This window comes from Zalophus californianus, chromosome 14, assembly GCF_009762305.2.
Source record: "Zalophus californianus isolate mZalCal1 chromosome 14, mZalCal1.pri.v2, whole genome shotgun sequence".
Lineage (NCBI taxonomy): Eukaryota > Metazoa > Chordata > Mammalia > Carnivora > Otariidae > Zalophus > Zalophus californianus.
In genome coordinates this window covers 36,596,694-36,608,445 of record NC_045608.1, presented here as the reverse complement: position 1 = coordinate 36,608,445, position 11,752 = coordinate 36,596,694, and the positions used below count along the sequence as shown (strand labels likewise).

The 11,752-nt window shown below is 44.8% G+C and overlaps 1 protein-coding gene across 7 annotated transcripts in view; it reads left to right on the top strand.

Annotated features, from left to right (window-relative positions):
- Positions 1-368: 368 nt before the first annotated feature.
- Positions 369-11,752, top strand: part of PTPRM (protein tyrosine phosphatase receptor type M) — an 824,645-nt gene continuing 813,261 nt past the window's right edge. For 2 of the 7 annotated variants that reach the window (XM_027575438.2, XM_027575437.2), the window contains exon 1: positions 372-832. In XM_027575438.2, coding sequence (XP_027431239.1) covers positions 760-832 — 73 coding nt within the window. In that variant the 5' untranslated portion in view covers positions 372-759. Of the gene's footprint in view, positions 833-11,752 lie in introns of all 7 variants that reach the window. The other 5 variants (XM_027575435.2, XM_027575436.2, XM_027575439.2 and 2 more) reach the window with 5 other exon arrangements.

The following is an 11,752-nucleotide window of genomic DNA, read 5'->3' as shown; positions in this document are numbered from 1 at the left end:
CCAAGCATAGAGCAGAAAACGCGGCTGGGGAAAGAAGGGAGAGGGAGAGGGTGGAAGCGGTGTCGCCGCTCCTCTCTGCGCGGGTGACGCCGCACTAGCGGCGGCGGCGGCCGCCCCTAGTCGAGCTCCTTCCCGGAGACGCCGCGGCTGCGGAGCGCCGGGGCGCGGGCCGGCGGGGTTGGGCGCTCACGCCCTCTAGCGGGCCGCGGCGGTGCCGGGCGGCCGTGACGTGGGCGCTCCCTTCAGCCGGCCTGCGGGGCACAGCCAGTCAGTCGCGGAGCAAGAGCCCCGCGCAGAGCCGGCGCGGGCTCAGCCATCGGCGCACCGCCGCCCCCGGGGCTGGGCTCGCGGCTGGGGGCGCAGAGGCGGCGGGCAGGACGCGCGCGGCCAGCGCCACGGCCACGGCCGGCGCCGGCGGCTCGAGTCCCGAGCAGGGGAAGGAGAGCGGCGGCGGGTGCAGGCGCCGGAACGGAGGGCGGATTTTGGCTCCGCGGGCGCGCCCTCCGCTCCCTCTCGCAGCCGCGCCAGACGCCGAGTGGGGCAGGCGGCAGGGGAAGAGGAGCCAGGACCCTCTCCCCTGGCCTCTGGAGCTGCCGGAGTTCGGACTTCTGCAACTGTTGACACTTTGGGGCTCCGGCGGTGTTTTTGGCTGTTTACCTTTCTCTTCTGGCTGCCTGAAAACCCAAGCTCCCGTCCGCCCTCCGCCCTCGCGCGCCCACCCAGCGCCGCCTGGGAGCGGCCCGGCGCGCACTCGGCAACATGAGGAGACTTGGGACATGCCTGGCGACTTTGGCCGGACTTTTGCTAACTGCGGCAGGGGATACGTTTTCAGGTAGGTGGGACCGTTTGTGCCGCCGCCGGGGATGCGAGGGCCGAAGCGGGGGCCCGGGACGCCGGCAGCTCCCCGGCCTGGAGAGCCCGAGGCGGGCAGCGGGTCCGGGGCGGGGGCGCGGCGGGCCCGGCACAGCTGCTGTCCGTTAGCCGGCGCTGGGCAAGGGGCAGGCGGGGAGGGCGGGCACCGGCAACTCGGGCGGCAGGAGCGGTCGAGCCCCGAGCACTAGCCTCAAAGCCCGGACCCTCGTCTCGCCACCGCCCCCCGCGGCCTGGCCTCGTGCTTGGGGCGGACCGCTGCCACTCCGAGTCCCCGGCCGGCTCCTGGAGGAACAGCAGAAAACTTTGCTTGAAGTTCGGCGCGGCAGCCGGGGGCCGCCGGGCGTGGGCGCTGCGCGATCCCTACGACCCGGAGCAGCGGCCAGGCCGGGTCGCCGGTTCCTGGCTGCGCTCGCGGCGATCGTCCAGACCCGGCAGCAGCTACGGTGGTGGCGTTCGTCCGGCGCCCTGCCCTTCCTGCCGCCGGCCCCAGCCCCTCGCGGCCGGTGACCCCGGCTTATTGAGACGGTCGCGCGGCGGCTCGAGAGAGCCTGGGCGGGCGTTTCTCATCGGTCCCAGCCTGAGGACCCGGCAGCCCAGGAGGGAGCGTCCAGGCTCCCAGGCCCCGGACCAACGCGGCCTTGCGTTCTCCGGGCCCCACCTACCCGCCCTCGGTCCCCAGCGGAGCGCTGCGGCCAGTGGCAACTTGTTAACCCAGCCCCGCCGCCCGGGGTCCCAGGTGGGAAGGAGAGGGACTGTGCGTGCAAGTGTGTGTGTGTGTGTGTGTGTGTGTGTGTGTGCACCCGCGCGCGCGTGTTTGCTAACGCGCGCGGGGGCGTGCCGAGCCGGGAGAAGCCCATGCGGAGAGGACCTGTAGACCCCAGGCGTGGGGGTCAGGCGTGGGCCCAATGCCGCACAGTGTTACAGGGCTTACCTCTAAATTGTCATCAGTACCTGGAGCACACATGTGGGCGCACGGCAGACGCGTGCACATTTGCACACTTTTTCATATATATTAGTTTCATTAAGGTCCACGTATAATGGTGGACCTGGGCTTCTTGTTTTTAATATAATAAAACCCCCACTATTCGGCCATAAACTTTGGTTGCAAAACAGGTTTCTATGTTTATTAGGGAGGAATGAGTAAGTTGGACCTTTAAAATTTTCTTTTGGGGAAGGGTTTTTTCACTGACGGTAAAATGTATATTCTAAACATTGGAGATGTTTGGCTGTCTGATCTCTGGAAACGTAAATTTTTACTTTCTTGGAGTCCTCGGTACACATAGATAGGCACAGATGCCTGTGTCCTGTGTGTTGTTGAGCTCCAGGACCCTTGACCACAGTTGGCCGCAAAGATGAAAATGAGATTGTGGTTGGCAGTTTGCTCTGTACTGTGAAATGCAAACTGTCAACTTCAATAAAGAAATACCCTTTCCCTAAGTGTAATATTTCCTTAACTGGTAATTGCACGTGCTCCAGAGGACTTAAAACGATACACTGCTGTCTGATATAAAATTGATGCAAATTTTGACCTCCATTTTTTCTTATTAGCAAATTATGGAGTCAACTCATCAGTTTTAGAGCCTTGTAACTCGTTAATGTTAGAAGCCAAATATGAGGGCCTTAGTGATGGTCTTCTCTGTATTAAGATTCATAACTCTCTGGCAGAGATTTGTTTAAAGTTAAGCCTGTCAAGTAGCGTTTGGGTGGATTTTTAAGTTGTGTGCAAGGGGATGGAAACAAGTATTTATGTAGCTTATTTAAAGCATCAGTCCTTTTATCGTTAAAAAAGAGTTCAGCATTAGGTAGTACTGACCTGTGTCCTTGTGAAGGCTGATTTAAAATGTCAAACCCTAAGAGACTTTTACTAAAATTTAGCCATATTTTTTTTTCTTTCAGAGGAAATACATCATCCTATTTGTTATACCATTAACTGGGGTGTGCTTTCTGAGTTATCCTAGTATGTTAGTGGGCAAAGAGGGAATGAAGCGCGGTATCCAAGAGATTATGTTGAAATGTTGAAATTGTAAATATTTGAAGTTGGCAAATTTTGTGTATGCAACGATCAGATATGTTGTGCATTATGTTTTTTCTCTCCACTTTACATTTAGATAGTGTAGGTGTGGGGCTCCTAATGCTTTGGAAAAGTCAGTTTCTCTGTGTATGTTGGGAAAGTTATGAGTGACATTGATACTTATTTCTTTTTAGGATTCTTCTGGAATGTTATAATAATTGGCTGCTTTTCACCTGACACACCTGCTGTGATAATCAATTTAGGGATAGAGGAGATAGATTGTAAGCTCCTTGAAGGCTAGGTCAATACTTTTTTCCTTCTTGGTTCCCCATAAAACATTTAGCATGAAGTCTTAGGTCTAACAGGCAAGCACAGTTTGTTGAATAAAATGTTGATGTGAATGCTGGTCATTTGCAAGTATTCACACTGTACATGAATTAAACTGACACAGAAGGGAGGGAGAGGGATGATTGTAGGAAGTTAGACTTGGCTGGCATTTCCCTGACTTTGAAATGAACATTTTTCACAAGGGGTTCTCCTTAGGCTACACAATGGCCCAAATCATGAGATTTTATGTGATCAGTGTGGTTTTTTTTGTGCGACTGAGATTTATACACATGGGACTTTGCTCTTCCCCTTCTGCAGTGCTCTCAATCTCCTGTCCTCTTTGGGAAGGGTTTGGAATTTATATGGTTATTAATCAATCATTTCTGGAGATGGACTATAGGGAGTTTGGATTCAGAGATCAGAAATGGAGTGCTAAACTTATTGGAAGAAAAAAAGAATTCAGTTTGTGGTTCATGTGGACTATTTACTATAAACATTCCATTTTAAAAATTGTTTTCCATCTGTACAATTTCTAATTTGTTAATCTGGGAATTTCTAATGCCAGTATTCTTATTGGAGGCTCACTTTCTGCCTTCTAGGCTTTTAATGGTCATTAAAAATAACTTTTGTAAAAAGGAATGGAGTCAGACTCAAGGAAGCGAAATCATTTTACTTTTGTTTGAAATTCTCTTTTCCATGGTGAGAAGCCAAATAGCTGGCAAGTCATTCCTCTTTGACCCAAATTCTTAAAAGCTGAGTTGTAATATATATTATACAACAAAGTATTTAGTTTTACATTATAATAGATCTGATGTGTTAAGTTCTCTTAAGCAAACTTTGGTTTGCAGAGATAGAAATACAAACAGGTTTGGCCCTTTGTTTCTTCCACAGTATTTGGAATAAATTAAACCTTAACACAACCTTGTGAATTTGGGATTCTTGTGGAAAAAATTTATTTAAAAAATACTTTTAAGGATATTTGTGGGAAAACAGGCAACATTGGAATGAAGTCTATAGTTTAGTTAGTAGTACAGTACCAGTGTTTAATTTCTTAATTTTGGAAATTCTACGAGGATTATGTCAGATGTAAATGTTAGGGGAAGGTGGGTAAAGCTTGAAATCTATATATTTTTTGCAACTTTTCTGTTAAGTCTAAATTACTTTAAAATACAAAATATTAAAGTACCCTTTACAAAAAGTGGGAATAGATTTATTTAGCAATGTGATTTATTTTTCTTTTTCAGGTAACAATAATTATGACATTTTACAATTTTACAGTGCTTTAACTAGATTGATAATTCATATGATGAAAATACTTCAAATTTAAATCAGTGAGCATGAAAGAAATATGCCAAGAAATTACTATAACATTTTTAGTGTTATGTGTATGTAGGGAAGTATTTATTGCTTGAGTGTAATAAATTGTTCTGATCTGGAAAATTACAGGTTTTAGTCTCTCAAGTTTCCAAAGGGTTTTTATGCAGTTTTTTTGGGAGTGAAGTTACTTACATATTGTGATATATGGGTAAGTGTGTATATAACTTGAGTAATTCTAAAAGAACTTTCCTTAATAAACAAGTAATCTGATTTATGCCTTCAGATTAAATAAACCATGTATGAAAGAAGCATAGCCTTTAGTTTTGGCAAAGGTTGGTTTTAAAATTTAAGTATTTTCTGTTTCACTTATATAGAAGTTATTTGAATTTTTCCATGATAGTTCTGTAACAATTATAGTACATTCTAGGAACTGATAGGTTTTATGTGTCTGTTTGGTAGAGAAACTGCTTTGAATTGAGTATGGCTTCCTTTCAGTTTTTGTTTCAGGATTTATTAAGGTTTCTAGAATGAGCATGTATCAATTAAATATCGCAAGACGTGGTTTTCAGCTAGGGGTCAGGCATGATAATATGTAGTTATGTATTTTTCTTGGCAGTATAACATTTTTCTGAAGGGTGGTGTCTACCACACCATGCTCTTTAGTTTCATTCTGAGATTCTTCTCTTTGAAAACCAACTTTCCCACAAACTTTCTTAAGTTTCATATCTCAGTTATTATCTTTATGAATATAACACATTAATAAGTTTATTTTGTAAGTGGGAAAGGGTTAATGACTAATGTGTTTCAGATACGCTAGTGAAACATTTAAAAAAATGCAAAATCATATAAACCTCCCATCCTAAGAGGATGCAGCTTCTCAGGTTCCCAAAATACTTCTAAAATACTGCTGTGGTTGCAGTTTAGTCCTCAGGAAGGCTGAGCTTACTCTGTAGCTCTGAAAAACTCAACAGAGGAAAATAAGTAGGGCTGGTGTTGGGTGGGGAGCAGGAAAGCTTTAGTCACCAACCTTGGGAGTGAGTCTATAGTACCTCCACCATGGAATTGAAGTGTGTGAGAGGCGAATCGAAGAAAACAGGCATGAGAAGAAAAGTGTTATGCGCTCAGGCATCCGTGATGTGAGTTCTGGAGGTCCTAGCAGAGGAGGGTCACTGCACTTATGCTCTCTCTGCTCTTAAGGATGGAACCTATGGAAAAGAAAGGGGAAGTAATCAAATGAGTGACACGTGGGCACATAGGTCATGCTGACATCTTGCACCTTAGTGGCTTTAGGTGGCCTTGGGGAGGGCCTGGGGGTATTGAGCCCCTGTTGATAGCAAGCTGTGTTCACACTTGTGCTTCTTAAAATTTAGTGTGCCCAAGGATCCCCTGGAGTGGCCCTTCCCTCTGTTGATTTCTGGGGCAGAGCTGTGGTGATTCTGGAGTGTAAGGTTCATGGAGGGTCTCACAGCATCCCCAGGGAATCCTGGTTTGTGGCCACAGTTTGAGAAATGTTGATCTAAAAAAGTAGTTCTGAAAGTGTCGTCCTTGGACCAGCGGCATGAGCATCACTTGCCCCCCCCTCCCCTGACCCCGACTTACTGAATCTGAAACTGGAGGAGGGGTGAGGGGGGACGGGCCGCTGTCTGTGTTGGAACAGGCCTTGAGGGCATTCTGATGCTCCAAGAACTATTTTTCCGAAAGAACTGGGATCCTCATCCTGCATGATCAGCCTCCCTTGATAAGAGTTGAAAGAGAACCAGGGGTGAAAATAGACTTCACATTCATGCACTTATTAGCCTCCCTCCTGATGAACACAGCCAAAATTATGAACAGGCTGATGTGCCTGCGCTACAACTCTCAGTGTGTTAGGTGAAACCGCCAGTGTGACATTTCAAATAATAGTCTTATCTGGGGAAGATATTGGATCCAGCCAGTTGTAAAACTTAAATAGAAAAAGTTTCCTGTAATTTTACTTACCACAACATAAAGTTTTAATTAAATTTTGCAGTAATGATTAGCCTTTGGAAATTTCTATGGGTGGGTATTGTGTATAGAAGATACTTGTTTTGTTGTAATAAGTGCATAGCCCAGTGTGCCTACAGAATAATTCCTTTAGGTAAAGTAAATATCGAGCACTTACTGTTTGTAAAGGCCCTTTATAGGGGAGCATTGAGGTGGTAGTGGGCCAAGGTAAGAAAGACAAAGTTACGATGCTTTGTCCATTTATTAAAAGTTTCAAAATCCACTGACAAAGAAACAAGGACTTTGTTAGGGGAGAAGTGGAAATTAATGTGCCAGAAATTTGGCATTTTAATGTGGAAATGTGAAACTTTGCCTTTGGAAATGAACTCAACTTCCTGATGGAAAATAAAAGGTTTTCATTATTCATCTCTTTAGCGTACTGTTGGTGCATATCCTAAAAGAGAGCCTTGTATTTCTGTTATCCAAAAAAGAGAGTCATTGCCACCTCTGTCATGTAACACCCCGGGTAAACAAAAGCGATTGTGAGGTTTTGAACAGATTTATCCTGAAAACATTGTCACCAGCCTTTCAGAGAATCAAGTTACAGAGTGTTTTCCACCAGGCTGACTGGCCTCCTCCCTGCTCCTCCTGCTGTGATCCGCAGCTGAGCACTAGGTGTAGCTGCATCCTTAAACCCACCTGTCTGAGCCAGGGGAGGCCCAGCCTTACCCACCGAAGGCTTCCGGCACTCACAGCCAAAGCGAGGCATGCTGTCCCGTGCACCTTCATCTGCCTGTCCACGTGACTGACTCTTCTCTGTAAAATGAAACTCTTTAGTGGAAGTTGTAGTTCTCATAGTCATCATTTTTCGTTGGTTGTAGTTCAGCACTGACCCAAAGACAACTTTAAGTTTCTCGTTTTCCTTCTTTTTTTCTCTGTTGCTGCTATTCTATATATAGCAGTGGAGCTAGAAGAAGTAGTATATATCTGCCAACTAAGTAAGAGTTCATGTTAACCTTTGGGCCCTTCTCCATCAGGCCTTTTGGCAAGAGGCCAGAAAAGACTGGAATGGAGAGCCACAGGCAGGTGTGTGACGGCTTGTATACTGTGCTTACATCTGCAAGAGATGACTTCTGTGGCATTGTCAATTTAGGTATATCATTCAGGAAGTCATTACAATTAGCATTGGAAATCTGATGCCATTAATTTTCCTGCTTAAAACAGAGAAGACGAATGTGTCATTAAAAGCTTTTTATCTGAGACCCACGTGTTGGAAGCAAGGGGAGGGAGAGGACCTGATGGAGGGCAGTGTCACTCACTTTATATCTGGGCTTGATGGGGAGGGCTGTGACCTGGAAGTCACAGAGGGCAGTCACTGCAGCATGTGAGGGAGAGGATGCATAAGAGCAGACTTTTCAGGCACTTGTCAAAACAGATGTGTTTTTAGAATCTCCCTTGGAGGGAGAGGCCACCGTTTAACAGACTGATTTATTTCAGAATACAACAGTCTAAGCAGAAGCAAAGCATTTACTTTTTATGGGCTGCAAAGCATAAAAGCTTATAGAGCATCAGTTTGTTTTCAGATGGGTGAATATTCATTTTGATCTCGTTCCTATTCAGTATGCAGAAAGCAGATTTATTGCATACAAGGGGAAGAATGTGTTTTAGTTTGCGTTACTGTGGAAGTCAGAGGCCCCATTCCCTCTCCCCAGCTTTCAGCTGTGGAATCCACGGCAGGTTCACAGGTAGGCTTCTGACAGCAGGAGGCAGGGAATTGGACCACACCTTGTTTGCAGTCTGTGTTTGATGGATCCTGTTTGATCTCTCTTCTCAGTTGGAGTATTTTGAGGTACTTTAAATCATGTCCCAACCACATGCTTGAAATGAACTCATTCTATACTCTCTGGACGCAAAAGTATAAAGTGGCCTAAAGCATTACTTTTATAATAAATACTTGATGGGGTGCCTGGGTGGTTCAGTTGGTTAAGCTCCCAACTCTTGATTTAGGCTCAGGTCGTGATCTCAGGGCTATGAAATCCAGCCCTGCATTGGCTTCCATGAGAGGGGAGAAAGGGGAACCCTCTTACACTGTTGGTGGGAATGCAAACTGGTGCAGCCACTCAGGGAAACAGTATGGAGGTTCCTCACAAAGTTAAAAATAGAGCTACCCTATGACCCAGCAATTACACTACTAGGTATTTATTCAAAGGATACATAGTGATTTGAAGGGGCACATGCACCCCAGTGTTCACAATAGCCAAAATATGGAAAGAGCCCAGGTTTCCATTGGTGAATGAATGGCTAAAGATACACACACACAACACACACACACACACACACACACACACACACACACACAAATGGAGTATTACTCAGCCATCAAAAAGAATGAAATCTTGCCATTTGTCATGACATGGATGGGACTAGAGGGTATTATGCTAAGTGAAATAAATCAGAGAAAGACAAATACCATATGATCTCACTCATATTTGGAATTTAAGGAACAAAACTGATGAACATAGGGGAAGGGGAGGAAAAAATATGACAAAAACAGAAAGAGGCCAACCATAAGAGACTCTTAACTCTAGGGAAAAAACTGAGGGTTGCTGGAGGGGAGGTGGGTAGGGGGATGGGGTAACTGGGTGATGGACATTAAGGAGGGCACTTAATGAAATGAGCACTGGGTGTTATATGCAACTGATGAAATTCTACCCCTGAAACTAATATGTTAACTAGCTTGAATTTAAATAATAAATAATTGAAAGTGTTTTGACATTGAAATAAATGATTCAATAAGGAGGAAAAAGAAAGGTTCTCTCCCTCTCTCCTTCCCTTCGCCTCCTCCCTCTCTTAAAAAAAATAAGTACTGATGATATATAATATAAAAATCAAGGGCGCCTGGGTGGCTCAGTTGGTTAAGCGACTGCCTTCGGCTCAGGTCATGATCCTGGAGTCCTGGGATCGAGTCCCACATCGGGCTCCCTGCTGAGCAGGGAGTCTGCTTCTCCCTCTGAACCTCTTCCCTCTCATGCTATCTCTCATTCTCTCTCTCTCTCTCTCAAATCTCTCTCTCAAATAAATAAAATCTTTAAAAAAAATCAAATCACTGGGCAATGTATAGTGTGTATTAATTACTTAATATATTTGTTGAATGAATGCAGAAGTGAAGTTCCCTTGGGGAGGAAAAATATCAAAGTACTTATGCTTACTGCTTTTTTTTTTTTCTATCAAGTTTGACTTCTTAAAGTATCTGGAGTAATGTTAATAATAGGCCTAGGCTGTAGGTTTTGTGCTTGGTACCCTTAGCAACTTAGCACGTAGATATTTCGTTGCTAAATTTAAAGGAAAAAGCATTACCTTTTGTTACTTAAACATATCAAAGTAAGCCTGTGATTTTATCATGTATAATAGAAATGTATTAATCAGTTATGTTCTAAAGCGGAATTTTGCTAAAAACGGAATTTATGATGTGGTAGGTTTATCATGATTCTAGGGGGATTTGATTTTAGTCACTGATAAATTAAAAGAACTATGGCATCACCTGTAAGAAGGTTCCCTAACAGGGAGTAATATATATTATCTCTGTTGGGTTTATTTCTGATTCAGAATGAAATTAATTATACCTACACAGAGCTCTCACATGAACGTCTGGCTCATCTTTAGTAGAGCTAGCACACTCTAGTGCCTTTTTCATTCAGTATGGTATACAGTCAAGTGATGAAGCTTCATAAAAGGAGGTCACTTTGAGAACAGTCTCATAAACTGTGTTCTCTACTTCTTTGACTCTTGAAATCTAGACCACTGAATAGGGTGTGGAATCTCCACGGTTATCCACAGGCATTATGTCCTGTGTCTATGTGATGGGGTTTGTTGTCCTATTTCTCTTGTCAGTTAACATGTGCATCCCATTTGCATGCTTTTTTTAGGGAGCCCCCACTCTCTTTTCTTCCAGTGCTGCTGGGTGGGCTGGGAGCCACTGTGCAAGCTTATTGAGAGTCCTATGTTGCTGACCCTCGGAAGGTGGGGGGGGAGTTTGCCCAGTCACAGAGGACTTGGACAGCTGGAGGATGTTAAGGCTCTGACGTCAACTCTGGGTTCCCAGGGGTTTGGAAAGAAGGACAGAGGCCCCCCGGGCAGATCAGGTGTTCCTGATTTTGCAACAAGACTTCTGAATAGCCTCCTGGCCTTGGGTATGTTATTTAATTTCTCTGAACCTGAGTTTTCTTTTCTGCAAAAGTACCTTGCAAGATTATTATAAAGACTAACCAATGCCATGACATTAAGAGGTCTCTTGAGGTGACAGGGTTGTGTCTGTTCAGTCATGAGGAAAAGAGGGGATTGCCAGTTCTGTGGCCAATGTGAACCCACTGTTCTTGTAAGTCAGAAAGAGTCAGTGTTGACAGTTTCACATGGTTCAAGCTAATAGATTCCCTTTCTGGATCCAAGGCATTGATAGTTGTGGTGCCTGGAGGCTGTAGAAGTGATGTTTTTGTTGATGTGGTTGTACACACACACACACACACACACACACACACACACACACACACACACACACACACGTTATAAATACATGGCCAATGTTTTAAAAGAAAAATAAACCTGAAAATGGCAAAATGATCCCCTCAGAATTGGCACCATGGAAAGCCAGCACTACTGAGTAGCATGGAAGGTGGTGTTATCCTGGTATATTAAAGTCATGTGAGGCTCCAGGCCTCACATTCCTGGCCCCATAGACCCACTGGGTCCGAATCTCTGGAAGGGGCTGCAGAAACTGGTCAGGAAACATCCAGATAATCTCAATGCTTGTAAAAGTTGAAAGACTGTTAGTAAGAAAGTCTCTGTGGCTCAGAGACCAGGCCCTTTGGAGAACTTATCCCATCTTCTCTGATTAGTGTTAAGAAAGCATCCAAAGATCATCACATGGATTTTTAGACCAAATTATTAACTGACCAAAGAGTATTTCTTTTATGAAGCAGAGGCTTTCTTCTGTCAGAAGAGAGAGTGAATTATGAAACAAGGCAGTTTATAGAAACTTGGCTGTTTTGTAACCATCTTTTAACTTGGTGACCTCTAGTGATAGTGCTATCAGTCTGGAATTTTTAGGATATGATAAAAGAATAAAGACATTTCAGGGTAATCAGAACATGATGACTTTAGATCTTCAAATTTGCAGCTCTGAGCCGCATTTTGAGATGACTCATTCATAGAAGAGGATGAGACAAGATGGCATTGGGAGTAATATTTTCCAGTACTTATTCCTTT